The 24,148-nt window shown below is 41.5% G+C and overlaps 1 protein-coding gene across 3 annotated transcripts in view; it reads right to left on the bottom strand.

Annotated features, from left to right (window-relative positions):
* Positions 1-24,148, bottom strand: part of LOC124717223 (nuclear RNA export factor 1-like) — a 218,397-nt gene that overhangs the window by 41,785 nt on the left and 152,464 nt on the right. For all 3 annotated transcript variants that reach the window (XM_047244011.1, XM_047244013.1, XM_047244014.1), the window contains 2 exons: positions 20,630-20,666; positions 4,329-4,555 (listed from right to left, as the gene is read on the bottom strand). In XM_047244011.1, coding sequence (XP_047099967.1) covers positions 4,329-4,555; positions 20,630-20,666 — 264 coding nt within the window. The remainder of the gene's footprint in view (positions 1-4,328; positions 4,556-20,629; positions 20,667-24,148) is intronic.

Below are 24,148 nucleotides of genomic sequence, written 5' to 3'. Positions count from 1 at the left end.
GTAGAGAAAGTTAATCACTCTGTAATTTCCGGCTAAAATTTGTTAATTTCTACTGTTTGCCAGGTAGTAATGCATCACTGCATCAATTGTGAAATATAGGATAGTTAAGAGTAATTACAGTTCTAAAGAAGGTACGAATTGAATTAAGAGACTGCAATACAGAAATCTAAAGCTGAAAGCAGTTCCCCACTCTACTGCGCCACCCTCTAAATAACTTGGTGTGAAATAAATCCTCTTTGAATCATCCCATCACTTGTGTACAGATTTATTAAATACTGTTAACAAAAAAATATGTAGGATGAAACTCCCCATCTGGTTTAAATTTAGGAAATTGTTTGCATAGACTAATTCCATTTCCTAGCTGCATCTCCCCTATCTTCTCAGCTGACAGTCCACTGTCTCCACTACACTTTTCTTTTATTAAATCCTCCTTAACCTTAGTTAATTTGTCACAAATTTTCTGTAGTTCACTCTCTGTTCTGTGTTTTCTGCATTAGAATGTAAGTGTATCTAAAGACAATTCAGTTCATTCCTGTGCTTTATTACTGACTAAGTCAACTACACGCTCCTCCAAATTAGCATGTGAGGAGCCTGGAATAGTGGCTACATCTGAATCTTTGCTTTGTTCCAATGTGGTTATCCTTACTAGAGACCCTAAAATTTGTTTGTTTATTTTGTTAATTTTCTGCTTAACTAATTCTTTCAAATTTTTCAAGTCCCTGTTCACATCTCTAACTGCTCATTGTCTTCAGTTCGAACTAAATCGTAATGTTTCAGTAGTTTCAATATTTCCAAATTTAGGTCCTCTGGTAAGGTGGAAAGCGTCTTCTATAACTGCAGTATGTTACATTTGGATTTCTTGCTTTTCATTACGTGACTCACTGATCTGCTGTCAGTGTTGTATTTTGTCATTTTTATTTCATTTCTAAATACTGATTTTATTTTCTCAATAGTCACATCCTGATTTTGTATGGAACATCTGCATCCATTCTTCTCATCACCGCAGCATACAATGTCTACAATAACACATGTTAAATTAAACTCAGCTTAATACTGCCACACAGCTAGTCATGACACTCTAGTATGCCCAAAAACTCTGCTTGTAAAACCACTTGCAGTTTACCCCCACAACATAAGCACCACTACACTTTTTCATTTTTTTTTTAAACTAATGAATTCGGATTTTATACAGCTCACCAGAATCTTGCCACAAATAGATTTTGACAGAAAGCTGGCTCAGTGTGTAGGTCACGCTGTGTCGCTACAAATGAGTGCGCTACAGACACTGCTGTTGTTGCAGGTTGATGACTCACAGCTGCAATTCACAGCGGCTGTTGTAGACTCGTTGTGGGATTCATAAAATGTCATCCCCTGTTTGGGAACTACATAACGTGTGTACAGTTGCAGGTAGTAATGCAGAAACGATGCCATATGGAAGTTTAGGTCTGGCTGTGAGTTGTGCACGCATAGCCAACGCAGATAAGGAGATCACTTGCATAAAGTAAGAAATCCAGTTTTGAGTCTCAGTCTGCCACAAATTTTCATTGTCGTCATTTCCTTACACAGCTGCTGGTTGGTTGTATTTGCAACTGAGAATAACCTATAATATGAGCCCCTCTGACTGCAGTAGGGACTGGCATTTTACTTAGTGGGCTTGTGCCCCCCCCCCCCCCCTTAAACTCTCTGCAAGCTACTCAGTCAATCTGTCCTTCCCCTCCAATTCAGGTGCAGGCATCGAGTTGTGTATCACCATCTCCCAATTGCAGCAACAGGTGCAGTACATATACAAGACTTTGTTTCAGTCGAAAACAATCCACTCGCTTCTACACAGCTGACAGCTATGTTAACCTAAGGTTGGCCATAGCACTGCACAACCACAACAAACCCCATTTGAGAGAAAGCTGCTTCTGCTCCTATGTCCTTCATGCCACCTTCAGTACCACACTCTATGCCGAGTAGATTGCATTGGTTACACAGAGATAAAAAGTCCCGCACAAAGTGCACTAACCTGATGAACAACATTAAACTAATCTTTGGACAGCTGACCACAACAGCTACTAATCTCCTGAAGAGGTGATAATTGCCACAGTATGTGGATGAAAAAAGAACTGATACTGCATGCAAAAGATTGCTTTCATTTTATACAATGAGATGCCATAATCACACCAATTTCCCAAGTATATACACTACTGGCCATTAAAATTGCTACACCAAGAAGAAATGCAAATGATAAACAGGTATTCATTGGACAAATATGTTATACTAGAACTGACATGTGATTACATTTTCACGCAATTTGGGTGCATAGGTCCTGAGAAATCAGTGCCCAGAACAACCACCTCTGGCAGTAATAGCGGCCTTGATACGCCTGGGCATTGAGTCAAACAGAGCTTGGATAGCGTGTACAGGTACAGCTTCCTGTGCAGCTTCAACACGATACCACAGTTCATCGTGAGTAGTGACTGGCGTATTGTGACGAGCCAGTTGCTCAGCCACCATTGACCAGACGTTTTCAGTTGGTGAGAGATCCGGAGAATGTGCTGGGCAGGGCAGCAGTCGAACATTTTCTGTATCCAGAAAGGCCCGTACAGAGCCTGCAACATGCGGTCGTGGATTATCCTGCTGAAATGTAGGGTTTTGCAGGGATCGAATGAAGGGTAGAGCCGCGGGTCGTAATACATCTGAAATGTAATGTCCACTGTTCAAAGTGCTGTCAATGCGAACAAGAGGTGACCGAGACATGTAACCAATGGCACCCCATTCCATCACGCCAGGTGATACGCCAGTATGGTGATGACAAATACATGCTTCCAATATGCGTCCACCGCGATGTCGCCAAACGCGGATGCGGCCATCATGATGCAGTAAACAGAACCTGGATTAATCAGAAAAAATGACGTTTTGCCATTCCAGGTTCATCGTTGAGCACACCATTGCAGGCGCTCCTGTCTGTGATGCAGCGTCAAGGGTAACTGCAGCCACGGTCTCCGAGTTGATGGTCCATGCTGCTGCAAACATCGTCGAACTGTTTGTGCAGATGGTTGTTATCTTGCAAATGTCCCCGTCTGTTGACTCAGGGATCGAGATGTGGCTGCACGATCCGTTACAGCCATGCAGATAAGATGCCTGTCATCTTGACTGCTAGTGATACGAGGTTGTTGGGATCCAGCACAGCGTTACATATTACCCTCCAGAACCCACCGATTCCATAATCTGCTAACAGTCATTGGATCTCGACCAACGCGAGCAGTAATGTCGTGATACGATAAACCGCAATCCTGATAGGCTACAATTCCTTTATCAAAGTCGGAAATGTGATTGTACGCATTTCTCCTCCTTACACAAGGCATCACAACAACGTTTCTCCAGGCAATGCTGGTCAACTGCTGTTTGTGTATGAGAAATCAGTTGGAAACTTTCCTCATGTCACCACGTTGTAGGTGTCGCCACCAGCAGCACGTTGTCGGTGTCGCCACCAGCGCCAACGTTGCGTGAATGCTCTGAAAAGCTAATCATTTGCATATTACAGCATCTTCTCCCTGTCGGTTAAATTTCACGTCTGTAGCACATCATCTTCATGGTGTAGCAATTTTAATGGCCAGTAGTGTATTATGAAGTAATATATTTTGTCTAAAATTTCACAGTGTCCAGAATTTTTGCAAAGACCTTCTGGAAAAAGAAAAGTAATATAAAAAACAAGGAAAATAATGGAAATGCAAGATTTGACAAAGCCACAGACACTTTCATAATGGGAATAAGTCAGTCACTAATCAATAAAGGATGAGATGGAAATCGACACCAAATGAAACCAGAGGGACTGGACTATTTTAGCACAATCAACGATGTTTTAAAAGTATTACCTTGAATATCACCACCTTCATGCATTCATGTGAAAATTATAATCTTGCGGTTTCTTGTATTGAAACTATTATACTCAGCCTCCTTCCTAAAAAATAAAATAAACACCCACCGTGATGTCCTGCAGTGGTTAAGGCATTGACTCATACCTGGTCATTCAAATTTCTGGTTTCTGTGGTTTTCCTAAGTCACTTCAGGAAATTCTTGGATAGTTCCTCACATAAAGCATTCACAGTTCTTGCCCTATCAGAATCATGTATGGAGAACTCTGTTACTGGAGTATTTCACAACAGTCTCAGTTCTTTGTTTTTCAATAAGAGAGACAATAATGCAAAAATTTCTTTAATTTTATGTATTTATTTTTTTTGGTTGCTTACCATGGGTTGAGAAAGAGAGAGAGAGAGAGAGAGAGAGAGAGAGAGAGAGAGAGAGAGAGAGAGAGTGAGAGAGAGGGGGGGGGGGCAGCTTACCTTGCATTTGGAGTTGTCATTTGTGCATCCAAACACAAACAGCACAATGAGAAGTAAGCATTCTTGTGGTACAATCCACGGAGTTTCATTCGATCGCTGTCATCATAGAGTGTGAAAAAGTGCTCGATGAACTGGTCAGCAAATTCACCCGGATCACCAGCACCATTCACAATGAAATTCGGCTTCCAGTAAGGTATGCATGCTGAGGTGTGTAGGTAAGTCCCATCCTTAACACAACATAAGAAATATTCAATTACAAATGCTACACTAAAACATACACTTTCTAACTACATCACACTACATTTTTTGACATTTCAAATACTCTACAATAATTAAACCTCAAAACACAACAGCATGATTATTAGGTCCTTGCCGTATGAGAGATTTTTGGCCTTCATCTACAGGGTGGAAATCAGCATGGATACATCTTCATAAATCTGAAAGTAGCTTGGGAAAAGGTAGAACATAATTTCAAATAAAAATGGAGGAACATTGAGTGGCCACCTATTAACTGAGAGACCTCTCACAGCTATTCTCATGGCAGAAGAGTCGTGGAACATGAATACTGAGAATGTCTACAACAGTGTGCGACTAACATATGATTAATCCTGTAACTGACAAGATTTCTGAAGCAACACTGATTTCCAAAAGCCATGTATGAGCACCAAGAGTCCACACACACAAACTGGCAGTGCTGCTCACAGTCAGGCATTAGCTGCATTCAGATGCTAGCTTCCACACTTGAAGAGTGGTGTTATGTAGGCAAATTACAAAGAAATTTTGATAAAAAAATGGGGGAAGAAACAATACAGATTTCACAATGTCACATCAAAAATAGCTGTTCTACAGGGGAATGAATGTCAGACTTTGAACCAGCAGAAACATGGCACAAATGAAACTTTTACATTCTCTATGAAATGTGGGACAGAGTGAGAAGTGAATACACAGGAAACTATGGTACATAAAAGAAATGGTACATAATGTACAAATTCACCAATCTAAATGACACCAGTATGTTCTGAGGATGCTAGAGAATATGCTGCCAGGCAGAGTGCTACAATATCAACCATTGGGAAGACCACACTGTCTCTGGATTGAACCATCAATGTAGTCACCAAACATCAGATACTCAAAGCTGATGATGATGATGATGATGATGTGGGGGGTTGTAAAAGAATTATGAGCAGCCAGACAGTACAAACCTAATACCATTTTTTTTCCTTCAGTCACCACAAATTACAAAAAAATTTCATGCGGACTATGTTGGTTCACTTTCCATAAAAGATACACATACATTTACAGTTATTTACATACAAAGTATTATGGAAGGTAATGGAAGGGTTTAATTTCTTACAAGCAACATCCTACACTTTCCAATATAATTAAAAACAAATTTATAAAGATATTTGATTGCATACAGGAAGCAACAGTCCTTTGAGGAAGGAAAAACTTTTTTTTCCAAAAATTTTAAAGCAGTCTTAAATAAATGATTAAGATTAAAGTCAGCTGGACAGAGCACCACCTTCTCTCTTGTGACTGAAAACATCAGCTTTGCACCAAGCTCAATCAATGAACAAAAGAAAGAATGATTAAGCCATGTTGGAGGTTAAAGTTATGATTCCATTGGAGCTGTAAACTTTGTGTCAAAATCAAAAATTTCTTGACATTTACTATAGACCCATTTCAGACGTGATTCTTGCATATGCTTTCTACAAACATATTACCACATATTTTTGAGTAATATCAAGAATTTGCAAACACAATGGAAAATAAACACAAACTGCATACACTATTGTTGCAGAGGTTTATTTGCTGTATAGTCTACATTAATTCAGGCATAGGGGAGTGAGTGTGTGTGTGTGTGTGTGTGTGTGTGTGTGTGGGTGCGCATGCTTGTGTCAGGGGGGCGGGGGGGGATGGGTGTTAGTAAGAAAGCTGCATCATACTGTCTAATCCAAAGCAGATTCCTGGTACACAGATGGAAAAATGTTGACATTTTTCCATATATTAAACATTAAAACACGCTTTCTCTGGAATGGAGAAAGGTATTTTATTGCCTTTTATATTATTTGAAAGATGAAAATATTCTGATAAACAGTGTAGGTGGGGGAGATAAATGTTTCATGTCCTATCAACAATGAGGTCATTAGAGATGGAACACAAGTTTGGATTAGGGAAGAATGGGGAAGGAAATCAGCTGTGCCCTTTCAGAGGAACCATCCCGGAATTTGCCTGAAGCGGTTTATGGATCCTGATGTGAGTTTGAACCGCCCCCCTGCCGAATGTGAGTCCAGTATGCTAACCTCTGTGCCAACCCACTCAGTGACAAAACTGTATCTTCAGGTTTAAAATATTGCCCCCATTCTTTTTATGTAGTCACCTAATCTTTTTATTTGAATTCCTTTTTTTTTTTTCAAAAATTGACAATCCCAATTTCTCTTACATTCTCTGAAAAAGAGATATTAAATTTTTCAGTGTAACAAGCTCTAACAATGTTTTAAGTTTTAACTTCTGTGTCAAGTATCTTTATTGCAACTGTGTTATAATTTTTCATCTTAAAAGCATCAATCTCAAAAAATCTAAGAATTTTACAGGAGTTGTATATCTGAGGATATTTTTTTAAAAAAAAAATTTCTTCACACAAAACCCTCCAAATCAAGAGAGGTTTTTTGAACGATGTGACAATGTGGAAGCTACAATGAAAATAATGCATTTATTATTAGTTTCATGTTTTTTTTAAGTATTTCCGGAATGTAACAGAACCTCAAGAAAAATCTGAAACCATCCAGATAAACAGTATGAGTTTGGCCTAGCATAAAAGCATGAGGATTCACAAATTGACAGTTCCATTGTTAACAGATAAATAAATACAGAGGTTTACTAAATTATTTGTCCAATATTTTTCTATCAGTCATAACAAACACTTACATCTTGTCTCCTGCTGATATGAAACTTTCTGGCAGATTAACATTGTGTACCAGACTGGAACTCAAAACTGGAACAACAGATTTCCAAATGGTTGGATTCGCAGGAATGTGCCATTTCCCTGGCCTCCAAGAAGTCCTGATCTTACCCCCTTCTTTCTTCTTTTCTGGGGCAACATACAGAACACTGCCAATGCAGAAAAAATTTGAAATATAAGACATTTACCAGAGCGAATTTTGACAGGCATCACCACTGTAGCGCCAGAGATCCTACAAAACATACGGCAACAAATCGAGCATTGTTTTGATGCCTGCAGAGCAAGAAATAGAGCTCACATTTAAACTTCTTAAGATATGAAGAAAATTTTATCTCTCTCTCTTCAATTTGACATTTAATTGTTGCATTATCTTGACCTTTTTTTCGGTAGCACTTTTTCAAGATCTCTTCATTCATTTTGGAACAGCCTGTACTGTGGTTAGGCCAGAGTAGTAAACAGCAGGTTATAATGTCATTTGAGCCCTCATCCAGAAGGGTGGGTGCTGAGAGGCCGGGACACTGGGCAGGGTTCCCGTCTCCATTGGCACTCATTCCTTTTGCAGACTGTTCAGCCAGTGGCAGGGCCAAAAATTATACAGCCACTGCAGGTAGAGCCCTGTTGTCAGTGGAGGTGGGGTCAGGGTGGCCTTATGCCTGCCAATTGGGCTACGGATATGCCTGGCAGTAGGACTGTGTCTGTCGATTGCTCACCAAGTTTGATGAGGTGGGGGGGGGGGGGGGGGTGGGTGGGAGGGGGGGAAGGGAGGGATCTTGTCTGCAGCTGTGTCCAACATTCCCATTCAGTCTAAACTTTGGAAGCAGGGAATGCCTGTTGCTTGTCATATCACCTCAAATCCACCCAGTGGATCGGCCAATGGTGTGAACCCAGATTCGGGATGCCCACACGATAGTACGGTGCACATGACCAGAGGCTCTGAGCTCACAGTCAGATGCAGAAGGTCAAATAATGGAAGGGGTCTGCACCTGTGAACAACTGCAGAAGGGCTAGGTCAATTAATGGTGCTGGGTCAAGACAAGTGAAATAAGCTATTGAGAACTTCCTCAGAGGACATAATTTGCACAGTCTTCCACAATTGCATCTCAAATGTCTCGATCTCTGCTCCCCCAGGCAGAAAGGGGCCAACGGTCAGGTGTTCGCACCACTGAGCTGGCAGAAGTGTCTGAATGTGGAGGCTATAAACTGGGAGCCACCGTCAGATGCAGTTTCTAGGGCATGTTTGTCTGGGTTTAAGCCAGGTTCAGAAATGCTGCAAAGGAGCCAACTGGTTTTGCATCATTTCTATGCTCTCCTGAAACACAAGTCCTTTCATTCTGGACATCCCAGTGGAATGTGGAAAGTAACTGGAGGATGCAAGCCAAGCATGAGGACAGAATGACAACTCCGCTATAACGGAACAGCCTTAGATTTCATACTTATTAAGTAAGGATGTATACAATATGAATTTTGTGTAGGAGCAAGTGACAGACAATTTTAATTTATCGATGCTTTATCATTTTCTTTATGCTGTCATATATTTATGTTGTAATTAGGTGTAAGGACAACACGACCAATAGACTGAACACAACTTTATGCCACGGAAGCATTAACAACTTGAACACAGTATTTAAGTAACATCCAGAAGGAAAAAACAATAAGCTGTGACAATACACATTGAGAACTGTGGTTGAACATAGCTCGGCTAGCATTCTCTCTCTCTCTCTCTCTCTCTCTCTCTCTCACATACACACACACACACACACACACACACACACACACAAACATACACACGACAGGTGCCCTCTGCGGACAACATAATACTTCCGCACATTTGGCGATGAAAATTGTGTACCATTATCAGATACATATGTTGTGGTTAAGCCTTTGAGTGAAAAAATTTTGAACAAGGCTCCGATGCTGGCAGTTGTGGATGTGGAAAGACAACGAACGACACATTGAACACAAGAATGTGCGTCAACAACCAGCAGCCAATAAGTGTTGAGAAATGGGCCAGTGAGTGTATACAGCCCCATGCATGTAATGGTGTGGGCCATGGGGACAAAGGTGCCTGAGAGCTGCCTGGTGCGCCGCACATTGTGAACAGGAGGCACCCAAGCAGGCAACGTCTCTGTCCAAGTCCGGGCAAAGCCCATGTCGACGGGTCAATGCTTTAGTGTGTGATACACCCCAATGATCTGCATGTAATAAACAGAGAACATCTAAACAATGCACTGGGGGATCACTACCCGAGGGGCTGCGTGTTCCATACATAAGAGCAGAACACCATCCACAACAGAGAATCGATGTCGAAAGATGGGATGAACACAGAGGTTAGGTGTACGATAATGTGGTGCATCCAGCCAGCCAACCAAGTTGTACGAAAGTTATGATGTTCTACAAAACAGGGTCTGAAGCAACAGCCTCCACGATCTGTGTGCTAGTTAACACGAAAACCATCAACTGCCTGTTGTGCAGTGACATCAATGTGAAAACAAAGCAATTCCTCATGATCAAATCCTGGGTCCGGACCAGCTGGCAGGCAGGACAGAGCATCAGAATTTGCTTGTTGATCGTAGGTCGGAAATGAATCTCATAGTTGTGACATGACAAGAAAATAACCCAACTGTTGAACATGATGTGCCGCTTTATCTGGTAACAATTCAGAAAGACTGAATAACTAAATCAATGATTTATGATTGGCACCCGGTGGAATTTGGTACCACAGAGAAAAACATGAAATCTTCATACCTTTTAGTTCTGTCTTTATTAATCAGAGTACGGTTTAGAATAGCTCCTCCTCATGTTTATCAGTCACATTGTATTTAAGAAAATAGTTTCATATTTGTCAGAATATCCACAAAATCAGTTAACATTTCTCTGTGCACACGACACAGTCGTGTGTTATGGGTTGCATTTGCATGAGTGTGTGCATGCGTATGTGAGTCTATTGTTGACAAAGCCCATTGGCCGAAAGCTGTAAGTGTGAAAATCTTTTTGTTGTGCCTATCTGTGGCTGAGCATCTCCGTTATGTGGTGAGTAGCAACTTTCCTTCTCATAATATTGTTACATTCCATCGTGGATTTTGATTTTAGACTGTAATCATTTCCACATATAAAAACTTTCCCTTTAAGAAACAAAAAGAGGCCTGCTCTCCACTTCAATCATTATATCCTGAAATTACTTTTTACTTTATCTTTAGGTTGGTTCATATAGATTATATTTCTCTATATCAAGAAGACTATCTTTCTTGCTAAGCCATCCAACTTTTAATGTACCAACAACTTAATGTCATCAGTTAGTTTAGCCAATCCTCTGTGTAGTCCGGACCACTGTACATGTCAAAATACCCTATGAAACCTATTCTCATTACCTTACCTTACTCCAATACAAGGTATGTGGATTACTTCCATTCACCTTAGATAATATCTTCATTCTACATATAATAATGTAATCGTGCTAATTCAAGGAATGTGAAATATTCTGCAAGATTCCTTTTGCTTTGTCAGCTTATATTCATGATCGCATACTGTGTCTCTTTTGTACAACAAAGGCAGCCAGTGGTACTTCACTCCAACTCAATAAATGCATACACTAGATACATACCTACTTTTATGCACCCAAGGAGCTACAGGCTGATCTGTAAACTCAGTCTGCGATTGCTGACTGCAAATCCCAAACATTCATAAAGTCAAGCACGCCTCCTTTGACAATAACCAGGTTAAGTCTCTTTACAATGTACAAGTTTGGAGAATATTTCATGAATGGTAACAACAGTTACTTGCTTCTACACCACCTTCTGCAGGCAGATACTTCTTAATTACCTTTCCATTTAAGATGGCAGTGTACTCTTACAAACACCTCCCCCCCCCCTCCCCGCTCACCAAGTTCAAGTCATCAAGTCATTCCTCCTGTGGATTCATCACACCTAGGTGTAGGTCATCTCTTCCATGTGTCCGCCTACCCTTCACTCTCCAACAAATTCATTATACTTAGTACACTGCATCAAAAGCACTCACTTTTCCATCTCTTCCTGGCCACTATACACTTGCATTTCCACACTCCTCTAAATTTACATTCATGCCTATACTTCTTTTTATTTGATACCCGAGTGCTGGTATTACATAAATTTATCACTTTTATTACTATTTTCTAGACCACTCATTTTAGTACAGTGCAATAACATCTGTAAACTCTTCACTACTCTGTGCTACCTTAAAATATTATTGCTCTAATTTTAAATATTTTAAACTTTCCTAGCAAGAACACATTCTGTTTTCAAAACTCCAAGGAGCAGATGAGTAAGATGTTATATCTTCTCTTAATCTCTCATCCCTTCACATCCTTAGATCATTTTATATAAGTATCCACAACAGGAGTTCATCCAGGAACAACTCTACATTCTAGTTTCCTCCTCTTCAATACAAAGTTATGGCTGCTCACAACATGTTAGCACATCAAAATCACATTTACGGAATAGTTTACCTTCCTCTTCCCTACATTTATTTGACTTTGGTAACATATTTTTAACAATAACTTGTTTAGTATTCATTTAATAGGCAACTCCAATAAAGTGACAATGATATATTGTTTTAACGTCAAGTTGAACACATATATTTCAAAACGATACAACACATACATTTCACAGAGCAAGTTGGCAAGCAATACATGTGAACACGGTAACATTCGAATGAGCACTGAGTCCAAGTCTAGCGGCCGCTGCCTGGCTGACCGCTTATGTGGCGCAGCTGCTGCATGGCTGGCAGACAGCGCCACACATATAGGATGCGCGTAATTGCGCGGCGGCACTTTGAATGATTGGCGAGTCACAACACTTTTTCCCCCTTTGAAATTGTTGCACTGGTCTTGATGGATGTGGCCTGGAGATGGCTAACGTCCATAGGCATCGTTTGACTGGCTGTAAAGTCTCGAGGAGGAGGCTTCCCGTACGGACGGAAGTGTCCCCGATGATAACGGGTCGAGATGACAGGAGACGTAGGGGTCGAATCTGCTGGAGCCCCGTGCACCAATCTGCGCATTGCAGCAAGTCCAGTTGATATAACAGGAGATATGGGTGATGTGTCGGCGTCTGTAGAGAAGGAGACGAGTAGATTGGCTCCGACAGATGATGGTCATCCGGTTCCTGCATGGGCACGTCTCCTGGTGGCGTCCGTTCTTGTGCTGGCACCGATATGATGGTGAGAGGGCTGCGGTGTGAGTAATGAGAGATGCCAAGATCCCGAGTGTCAGATAGAGCCGAAGGTGGTGTAGCGGCATTTGGAACAGGCGTTGCCGGCACACGAGGCCGCATCTGGTCCGAATGACGCACTGCAACACCAGTGTCCGTCTGGATTTCATACAGGTGTCGGCCACGGTGTCGTAAGATGCGGCCCGGACTTCATTTTGGCCGCCTGCCATATCCCCGTACCCAGACAAGGTCGTCAGCGGCGAACTGGCCAAGCGAAGGCACCCGCGGCCGTGAGGTGGAAGGCCGCAGAAGATGAAGTAGCGTGTGGGGCTGTCGGCCATGTAAGAGCTCAGCCAGGCTGTGCTCGCCCATGGGGGTGAAACGGTAAGACACCAGAAACTGGAGAAGCGCATCATCAGCAGCAGAAGAAGTCAGAAGTATCGCCATCTGAGCCTTAAATGTGCGGACCAGTCGTTCAGCCTCACCATTCGATTGTGGATGGAATGGTGGGGTTGTGACATGCATAACGCCGTGACGAGCACAAAAATCCGCAAATTCGGAAGAGGCAAATTGCGGACCATTATCAGTAACGAGAGTAGAGGGAAGGCATTCCAAAGAAAAAATGCGGGCGAGAGCACTTGTGGTTGCCGCAGTGGTAGGCGACGTGCAACGGACAATGAAAGGAAAGTTAGAGTAGGCGTCAATTACGAGGAGCCAATAAGTACCGCGAAGTCAGCATGAATGCGCTCTCAGGGCTTCTCAGGCGAAGGCCACGGTGACAAAGATGACTTCGGGGCAGCAGCCTGTGACACACAAGGGAAACAGGCAGCGACCATGTGAGCTATTTCAGAGTCGATGCCAGTCCAGTACACATAACGGCGCGCCAGAGATTTTGTGCGAGACACACCCCAGTGCCCCTGGTGAAGGAGGCGCAAGACCGAAGCAAGCAAAGACGCAGGTACCACAACACGCGGCGAAGCATTGTCAGTGGAAAGGAGGATAACCCCATCCCTAGCCGTGAGGCGGTAGCGCAAAGAGTAGTAGTTCTGCAACGGATCAGAAGTCTTAGCAGATGGGCGATCTGGCCAGCCCTTCTGAATACAGCGTAAAACCCAGGAGACGGTAGGGTCAGAACCCGTAGCAGCCGCCAGCCAGTGCCCGGTGATGGGGAACCCGTCCACAACCCGCTGCTCGGCAACATGCAGGTGGGAACACAAAAATTCATCCCTATCAAATGCCAGATCAGGACCCATGGGAAGGCAAGACAGAGCATCAGCATTCGCATGTTGAGCCGTCGGCCGGAAATGAGTCTCATAATTGAAACGAGACAAGTAAAGAGCCCAACGCTGGAGGCGGTGTGCAGCCTTTTCGGGAAGTGACGTTGATGGATGAAACAAGGAAACAAGTGGTTTGTGATCCGAACAAGATGAAATTTGGAGCCATAGAGAAAAACACCAAACTTATGAAGAGCATACATAATGGCCAAAGCTTCTTTTTCAATTTGAGCATACTTTTGTTGGGCATCTGTGAGCGTTTTGGAGGCATAAGCAATGGGTTGTTCCGAACCATCAGAAAAACGGTGCGCAAGGACTGCACCGACCCCGTATTGAGAGGCGTCCGTGGCAAGAACACGATGTTGGCCAGGTCGATAAGTAGCCAGGCACGGGACCTGTTTCAGCATAGTCTTCAATTTCTGGAAAGCCGCATCGCATGACGTGGACCAGTGAAAAGGCACGTTTTTATGCAACAAGCGATGCAACAGCTGAGCCACCGAAGCCGCAGACGGTAAAAACTTGTGATAGTATGCTATTTTCCCCAAGAAGGCCTGCAGTTCCTTAACAGATGTAGGGCGAGGAAGGGCATCGATCGCAGCGACAGTTTGCTGAAGTGGACGAATACCATCCTGAGAGAGTTGAAACCCCAAGTACGTGATAGAGGCCTGAAAAAATTGTGATTTCTGAAGATTACACTCAAGACCGGCAGTCTGTAAGACATGAAAAAGTGTGCGGAGATTTTGAAGATGTTCTTCAGTGGTGGAGCCAGTGACAACAATGTCGTCCATGTAATTTATACACCCAGGGACAGGGACCAATAATTGTTCCAAGAATCGCTGAAAGAGAGCAGGCACGCTAGCAACCCCGAATGGCAAGCGTTGGTATTGATAGAGGCCGAAAGGCGTGTTAAGGACCAGAAACTGCCGAGAGGAAGTTGATAATAAGCTTCTGACAGGTCAATTTTAGAAAAATACTGGCCTCCAGCAAGTTTAGTGAACAATTCTTCAGGTCGGGGCATAGGATAAGTGTCGATGAGGCATTCAGCATTTACAGTGGCTTTGAAATCACCACAGAGGCGAATATCACCATTTGGCTTAGCAACGACAACAACAGGAGAGGACCACTCACTGGAAGTGACAGGAAGCAAGACCCCTGAAGTAGTGAGACGAACCAGCTCCCGTTTTACCCGATCACGAAGGGCTACAGGAATGGGCCAAGCCTGAAAAAATTTTGGCCGAGCAGTGGGTTTGAGCATGATGTGAGCTTCAAAGTCGTTTGCACAGCCTAACCCAGGAGAAAAAAGGGACGAAAATGTCGTCGACAAGATATCCAACTGAGCATAAGGAATAGCATCAGAGACAATATTGACAGAGTCATCTATGGAGAACCCAAAAACGCGAAAGACATCGAAACCAAAAAGATTCTCTGCATTACTCTGGTCAACCACAAATATGGGAACAGTTCAAACGACGTATTTGTAAGATACCTCAGCATTAAATTGTCCCAAGAGAGAAATCTTCTGTTTATTGTATGCCCGTAATTGCCGAGTGACAGGTGACAGGAGTGGAGGACCCAACTGAAGATACGTCTGAGAATTAATGATAGTGGCAGCAGAACCGGTATCCACCTGAATGCGAACATCTCGACCAAGGATTTGGACAGTGAGGAATAACTTCCCTGAAAGGGAAGAAGTGCAATTGACAGACAACACAGAATCAGAGTCATGTTCATGAAGATCATGTATGCGGTTGGATTTGCAAATGGAAGACACATGACCTTTCTTTTTTGAAATTGTGACACACAGCCCAACGTTGGGGACAATCCTCGCGTGAATGTTTCGTAAAACACCGCAGACATGAAGGAAGTTGCCGGGGGTTTTACTGCCGTTTCTTAGTGGATTGTTTACGGCTAGGCTGAGGCTGCGTGTGGGAGTGCACTGCGGCCACATCGGCCGGGGGGACGCGCCGCACGCGGCGTCAACAGTGCACAGAGGTTGTATTTCCCCGACATCACCCCACGCCTCTATCTGCGCCCCAGCAGCGCAAGAAATTTCAAAAGACTGCGCGATGGAGAGGACTTCATCTCGAGTCGGATTTGCCAACTGAAGGGCACGTTGCCGAACTTCTTTGTCGGGCGCCGACTGGATAATAGCATCCCATGCCATGGCATCGGCATAGGATTCTTTGTGAATGTCAGTAACAAATTAATACTTTCGACTGAGGCCATGAAGTTCAGCAGCCCAAGTGCGATGGGATTGATGAAGTTGTTATTGACAATGATAAAAGGCAACACGAGAGGCTACCACATGCGTTTGCTTTTGAAAATAGACAGACAGAAGTGAGCACATTTCAGCAATGGACAAAGACGCAGAATCTTTCAAAGGAGCCAATTGCGACAACAACCGATACATTTGAGGTGAAATCCAGGATAGGAACAGAGACTTACATGTTTGTTCATCCGTGACATGAAATTCCAAGAAGTGCTGTCGAAGACGTTTTTCATAATCACACCAGTCTTCTGCCGTCTCGTCATAAGGAGGAAAAGGAGGTATAGCCAACAACGAGAAACGCTCCGCATTTGATGTCACAACGAAATTGCGAATCGCTGATGTTAGAAGCGTTTGCTGTTCAATGAGATCTTGCAATAGTTGCTCGACAGTAGCCATGGAAACCTGTGGGTCAACGGTGAAAAGGAAAAAATCCACTACCTCGTCACCAATCATTTTAACGTCAAGTTGAACACATATATTTCAAAACGATACAACATATATATTTCACAGAGCAAGTTGACAAGCAATACATGTGAACACGGTAACATTTGAATGAGCACTGAGTCCAAGTCTAGCGGCCGCTGCCTGGCTGGCCACTTAGGTGGCGCAGCTGCTGCATGGCTGGCAGACAGCGCCGCACGTATAGGACGTGCGTAATTGCATGGCGGCACTTTGAATGATCGACGAGTCACAACATATATATTACACAGATGGGCAATTCTGCCTGTGAGAATTTAGTTTGACTTCGAACACATGCTCTCTTACGTGAAGCCCACAACTCTGTTTAACAACTAAACTTTCAACTGCCACAGTTGAAAACAAATGGAACACATAACAACACTTCCTACATTATATATTTAAACTCTGCTAAGTTCAAATGTATATACAAAGGTAACTTCATCTCAGGTAAGTAATTAAAATGAATATAGTAAATTGTAAAAATTCAGTCTACAGCTTTAAAATAAACCCTAGGGCTTTCTCCCATTTGATGACAGTTTAACTTAAGGCACACTGCATCCGTAATGATCTTTAGGTGCCCTCAATGTAATATATCAACAATGTAGGATAAGACAGACTGGCACTTACCGTAAAGAAGACAAATTAAGATGCAGGCAGTGCCTGTCTGCAACTTTAAATGTCTTCTTTATGGTGAGTATTAATCTGTCTTTTCCTGTGCCTGTTTGCAGCTTAATGTGTCTTCTCTCTTTTCCTACATTGCTGATATTCCTACCTGGGGTTTCCATGGTTTGATTTTGCTCAACATGATATATGATAGCCCCCTCCAGGGTCAGGAGAACCTTAAGTTTCTTCCTGCTTCTCTGCTAAACCATTCACTACTTTATAAGTATACACATACCACCTACATTGTGCAAAATGCTTCTCATAACAAGGCATCATAGACCGAAGTAAATGAACAGTGTGACCTAGTAAGAAACAAAGTAAATAAGGACTTTAGACACTAGATGATCAAATTTCAGATATAAGAGGACTGGTTTTCACGAATGACAATAGTTTACAAAATAAGTTAAAAATACACGTCTACAGCTTAAAGCTTCTTTTAAATACTTGCTGATGTTTACACTCTTACTAGTACAAAATTTAAATCCTGTACACATACAAATACCTCAACCAGCAAGTGTACCCATATGCCCATCAGTAAATTTCAATCTCATATCTTCATCTGTACTCAATACAAGTTAAATATATCAGACTTAGGTTTACACTTTGGTAAGCTCACTCAGGCACCCAAATTCTCTCTTAATGGCTCCACTGAGCTGACAAAACGTTTTAAAATTGTTCTGGTATTTGGAATCACATTCTAATTCTTTCCACAACTATTGAAACTCTTTTCTGTGTTCTTCTATGTCCTCCACAGAATTACGTGTAGCACTCGCACAATCTACTGTTACTCATACTTTCTGCTCCATTAATTCCTGTAGCTGTCCCTCCAAGCTAGTCAATGTGTTCTGAGCACCCAGTGTTCTGTTAAATTCTTTATCTCGCTCTAACACCTCTACTTGTCGTCACATATCTGAGATTTGATCATTTAATGCCTCGAGTCCTCATTCACTTCATTTTGTACTAAGTCATAGTTTCTATCTATTCAGTATGTAAATCCTGAGGTAAATTTGATATTTCGTTTCAAAAATAGAAATCTTAGCTCCTTGTTTATTAATGTTTGAATTTAATTCTGTTTTTACTGTTTCTTATAAACCTTAATACCTTCTGTCTTAATCTCATTCATAAACTCCTCTATTTTTGCCAATATGGCTGTTACAGTCCCTTCCATTTATTGTGTGACTGCAGGCATACAATACAGACCCAAAATAAATATTTGGCTCTAAAAATTACTTCAATAATGTCACATCACTTCTTATTTACTTTTACACACCAATTCAAATCTTTGGGAGTTTAAATACAAAAAAAGCACACAAAATCACAGTTCTGGGCTGAGTTTATGCTCACCGGATGATGGAAATAGCTCACTGTGCTGCAATGCTGGTGAGCAGCAGTTGTGTAACTGATGCAGCATGTAGGTGACCTGCATCATGGACAGTGTGTGTAGGTGAGCCGCTGTCATGTCGACTGTCAGATGCTGTAGCGCCGCTGCGGACAACTGAGTCAGTTTTAGCCCTCCGACCCGAGACAGGAAATCATCTTAGTCAAGCAGTGAAATGTTCTAGTATTTGAGTGTCTGATTTGACTTGAAAACAGTCGTCGTCGGAATCGCTACAGACAACAAAATATAATCTCAAACTTCCATGTTTTGTTCAATCTTCCTAAATTATTCTTTCAGATAGTATCTCTTCTTCTTTTAGTTCAATTCCTTCTTGTAGTTCTTCTTCTTCTATTCTTTCTTCTTTCTTTTTGTAGTTCAATTTATTAGGCTACACCGTGTAACTTTATTCTTCTTTACTGTCTGTTGTTGATGCCACATGTCCTTGACAGCAACTGATTTTCTTATTCTATCTTTCTCCAGCAACACTAATCCAAGTCCTGCACTTTGGTTGCCATAATGGAATATAATGTCGACTGGTACGGCACCAATGTTACATTTCCTGTGTTTGATCTGTAACCCTTTGATGTTCGATGTTAATAGATTTATTTAGTGAATTTCTTTTGCCCACCTTTCTTGATTTTTGCTGAGGTGGCCTTGCTAGTCATTTCCACCCAACCACATTGCAGCAATCTTCACTAGACTTAGTCCCTTAGTGTGTGGACAGGTGCTGAAAGAGAGTGTTAATTCTCTTCCTTGCTATGTGAATGATGTAAATGACTGAACTTTAAACCTTTTGTATTACTTGGGCAAGATCAAGACAAAAAGTTTTTTTTTTTTTAAACGTGCCAGTTTGACAGTCATTTGCCACAGCGTCCAATGCAGTCATGACCTTTTCTCTTTTTGTTTTTATCTTGTAAAAACCTTCAAAGCATGACACCAAGGAACAAGTGGCTCCCCACACAGCAGGGTGAGACACTCACTCATTGTCTTGTCTTGTTCAAGTGATGGGTTCAAGATGTTCTCCCATCTGCACAATGTATAATAATATCTCCCACAGAGGGATGTCCCAACGCTCACTACCAAATGTCACGAACATCTTTTGTCAACATGGAAGCCTGGAAGTGGGACGTGTTATTTCATAAAAATGTCATGTCACACTTCACAACAAATGTTAATTGATGTCACTGATGCAATTCTTTTACAATATTCTTGCCTTTTTTATTCAGTTTTGAACTGGATTATTCCACAGTATATATATGTGTTTTATATGTCACTGCCAGTGGATTCCATTTGTGTCTTGAGTGACTACAGCACATGCGACATCTTTCGTCTGTGAGGAACTACGTTCATTATACTTTACCAAAAGAGTCTCGATGAGGTCTGTAATAAACTTACTGGACACTTCTTCCATGGAGTTTTCCAGAGAAGAAGGAGCACATACTTAAAAATGGCTCCAAAAGGAAATGATCTGAGATACAAACTCGGACTTACAGAACTTACTTTATTGTTTCTTTACGAAGAGAGAAAGGTATCTAGGATACAGGAGGGTGTACAGGCAATATGTTCTGGAGACAGAAGGGGCATGTTGTAATGGATTCTCTGATTTGGTCCTTCTGCTTCTACTCTTAAAGTTTTGAATCATGTGCTTAACCACCAACTATGCAGAAGCAGCAGTTTCATTGGAACACTTATTTTCTTAAATGCTTGTGTGTTCAGCAATGATACAAAACATGCTACTGTCAAGTTCCCTAAAAATATTTGATTTATAGCAGATCTTACAAAAACCTCTTGCAATAAGTTAGCACTGAGGTACACAAGACATGGCAAGAGAGACTCAAAACACAGAGTAAACTTATAACAAAGTAAAATTTGATCAGAGGACTGGTGCCTCCTACATGGCAGTGCTCCTTGTCACACAGTGTTAAGTAGTGGGAAGCCTTATGACCTACAATAAAATGCAAATGGTTTCATATTTACTCTGATCATATCTTTACCACTAAGTAAGATGTTTAGTGCCACATTCTATAAAAACATGGCAGTGTACCAGATAGCAAGCACAACAAACAATTACTGTAAATTAATATATTATCAAATGCACATTTTAAACACTCACCAATTTTGCAAGACGGGGAAAGGTCGTCTTGATGGCACTAGAAACGAAGAAATAAAAGACATAATTTTCTGCTACATAGATTGCTAACATTATCATATAGTGATAAATAAATTATAAAAAAGTTGGAAAATCCGATAATACTTTTCTGGCAATCTCCGCGACAGTGAGACTCCAGGGCAAGCTTTGTCCCAATTTCTCCAATACAAATTCCAAAGGCAGATTCCACTTTTTGCTAAAACACCAGTCACATTTGCTTTAAGACATCTACTGTTGACCTGCATCTGGTGCATCACCAACGGTTTCCAGTCCACCCTTACCTTTTTATTTTTTAAAAAAGGTGGGGGAGGGGCAACGTGATGTGAAAAGAAATACTATTAACAGCTTCTGTTACATAAACTCGCGCGATGTCATGTGCCTATCTCAGTTACTGTTCCTCACAATTTATTGAAAAACTAGGCTGTGTGTTATGCTGAGACAAGTGGTTTCACCCACACTGCAGCTTCCTGTGATTGACACTAAAAGGCACTTTTCGACATGCTTCTCCACATGTGAGTGCACGTGTCGATTTTTAACACAGCTTTTCATTTTCACAGTTTTAGGATACCCCTACCACTACTTTACTTGAAAAAATACAGCAGACAGTAACTTTTTTGACAACTTCATTTATGCTGACACACATATCAGATTTGCATCCATCTTCAATTGCATACCACAATTATATATTCAGCATTACTATGTGCATGCCAATTGAATTTTGAATACTGTAGTTGCCCTTTGCAGAATACCTGGTCTCTTTGCTACCACATATTTCAAGTTACATATTTATGTGTATTGCATGCAGTTACTTTTATTTTTTATTCTATAGTTCTTTTTTTGTACATTACACACACACACACTTTTCCGTACAGAGGCAGTACTGTTTTTACAGGAGAGTGGAAAAAGGTAGAAGCTGACATTGGGGAAGATCAGTTTGTGTTCCGGAAATATGCAGCAACTCGCAAGATGAAACCAACCCTATGACTTATCTTAGAAGATGGAGTTAAAGAAGACAAACCTGAGTTTATCAGATTTGTAATTTACAGAAAGCTTTTGAGAATGCTGACTGGAATACACTCTTTCAAATCCTGAAGTTAGCACAGATACAATATGGGCAGTGAAAAGTTACCTACAAGTTCTGCAGAAACCAGATGGCAGTTAAAACAGTCCATGGACATGAATGGGAAGCAGTGGTTGAGAAGAGAGTAAAAAAATATTGTAGCCCATCCACAATATTTTTCTATCTGCCCAATGAGCAAGCAGTAAAGGAAGCCACGGATAAATCTGGAAAGCGAATTAAAGTTCATGATGAAGAAACAAAAACTCTGAGGTTTGCTGGTGACATAATTCTGTAAGCAACAGCAGGGACTCAGAAAGTCACTCAAAAAGAATGGATAGTGACTTGAAAAAGAGATTAGAAGTTGAATATCAACCACCATAAAACAAATGTAGTTGAAAGTAGTTGAATTAAATCAGATGGTATGGAGAGAATTAGACTATAGTATGAGACACTAGGCCCCAGGAGTAGACAACATTCCATTAGAACTACTAACAGCCTTGCCAGAGCCAGTCCTGACAAAACTGGTGAGCAAGATGTATGAGACAGGTGAAATACCCTCAGACTTCTAGAAGAATATAATAATTCCAATACCAAAGAAAGCAGGTGTTGACAGATGTGAAAATTACCGAACTATCAGTTTAATAATTCACAGCTGCAAAATACTAATGCGAATTCTTTACAGATGAATGGAAAAACTGTTAGAATCCGATCTTGGGGAAGATCAATTTGGATTCCGTAGAAATGTTGGAACACGTGAGGCAATACTGACCCTACGACTTATCTTAGAAGAAAGATTAAGGGAAGGCAAACCTACGTTTCTAGCATTTGTAGACTTAGAGAAAGCTTTTGACAATGTTGACTGGAATACTCTCTTTCAAATTCTAAAGGTGGCAGGGGTAAAATACAGGGAGCGAAAGGCTATTTACAATTTGTACAGAAACCAGATGGCAGTTATAAGAGTCGAGGGACAAGAAAGGGAAGCAGTGGTTGGGAAGGGAGTAAGACAGGGTTGTAGCCTCTCCCCGATGTTGTTCAATCTGTATATTGAGCAAGCAGTAAAGGAAACAAAAGAAAAATTTGGAGTAGGTATTAAAATTCATGGAGAAGAAATAAAAACTTTGAGGTTCGCCGATGACATTGTAATTCTGTCAGAGACAGCAAAGGACTTGGAAGAGCAGTTGAATGGAATGGACAGTGTCTTGAAAGGAGGATATAAGATGAACATCAACAAAAGCAAAACGAGGATAATGGAATGTAATCTAATTAAGTCGGGTGATGCTGAGGGAATTAGATTAGGAAATGAGACACTTAAAGTAGTAAAGGAGTTTTGCTATTTGGGGAGCAAAATAAATGATGATGGTCGAAGTAGAGAGGATATAAAATGTAGACTGGCAATGGCAAGGAAAGCGTTTCTGAAGAAGAGAAATTTGTTAACATCGAGTATAGATTTAAGTGTCAGGAAGTCGTTTCTGGAAGTATTTGTATGGAGTGTAGCCATGTATGGAAGTGAAACATGGACGATAAATAGTTTGGACAAGAAGAGAATAGAAGCTTTCGAAATGTGGTGCTACAGAAGAATGCTGAAGATTAGATGGGTAGATCACATAACTAATGAGGAGGTATTGAATAGAATTGGGGAGAAGAGGAGCTTGTGGCACAACTTGACTAGAAGAAGGGATCGGTTGGTGGGACATGTTCTGAGGCATCAAGGGATCACCAATTTAGTACTGGAGGGCATTGTGGAGGGTAAAAATTGTAGAGGGAGACCAAGAGATGAATACACTAAGCAGATTCAGAAGGATGTAGGCTGCAGTAGGTACTGGGAGATGAAGAAGCTTGCACAGGATAGAGTAGCATGGAGAGCTGCATCAAACCAGTCTCAGGACTGAAGACCACCACAACAACAACAACAACAACAACAACAACATGAGACACTAAAAGTAGTATCTGACTTTTGCTATTTGGGCAGAAAAGTAACAGGAGATGGTCGAAGTAGAGGGGATATAAAGGCGTACTGGCTACAGCAAGAAAAACTGTTCTGAAAAAGAGGAATTTGTTAATGTTTACCGTGCATTTAAGTGTTAGGATGTCTTTTCTTACAGTATTTGTCTTGTGTGTAGTCTTGAACAGAAGTCTTGGACAATAAGGAGAGTGGGCAACAAGAGGATAAAAGCTTTCAAAATGTTATAATACAGAAGAATGCTGAAAACCCGATGGGTAGTGTGAGTAACAAACTGAACTGAAGAGTGAAGTTGAGAGGACAAATTTTGAGGCACCAAGGAATTGTCAATTTAGTGTTAGACACGTGAGAGGTAAAATTTACACAGGAAAACAAAGTGATGAATACGGAAAGCAGATTCAGGAGGATGTAAGTTGCGGTAGTTATGCAGAGGTGAAGAGGGTTGCACAGGGTAGAGTAGTCT

The sequence above is a fragment of the Schistocerca piceifrons genome, chromosome 9 (assembly GCF_021461385.2).
Source record: "Schistocerca piceifrons isolate TAMUIC-IGC-003096 chromosome 9, iqSchPice1.1, whole genome shotgun sequence".
Taxonomy (NCBI): Eukaryota; Metazoa; Arthropoda; class Insecta; order Orthoptera; family Acrididae; genus Schistocerca; species Schistocerca piceifrons.
The sequence above is the reverse complement of the archived record's forward strand: the minus strand, read 5'-3'. Positions and strand labels throughout refer to the sequence as shown.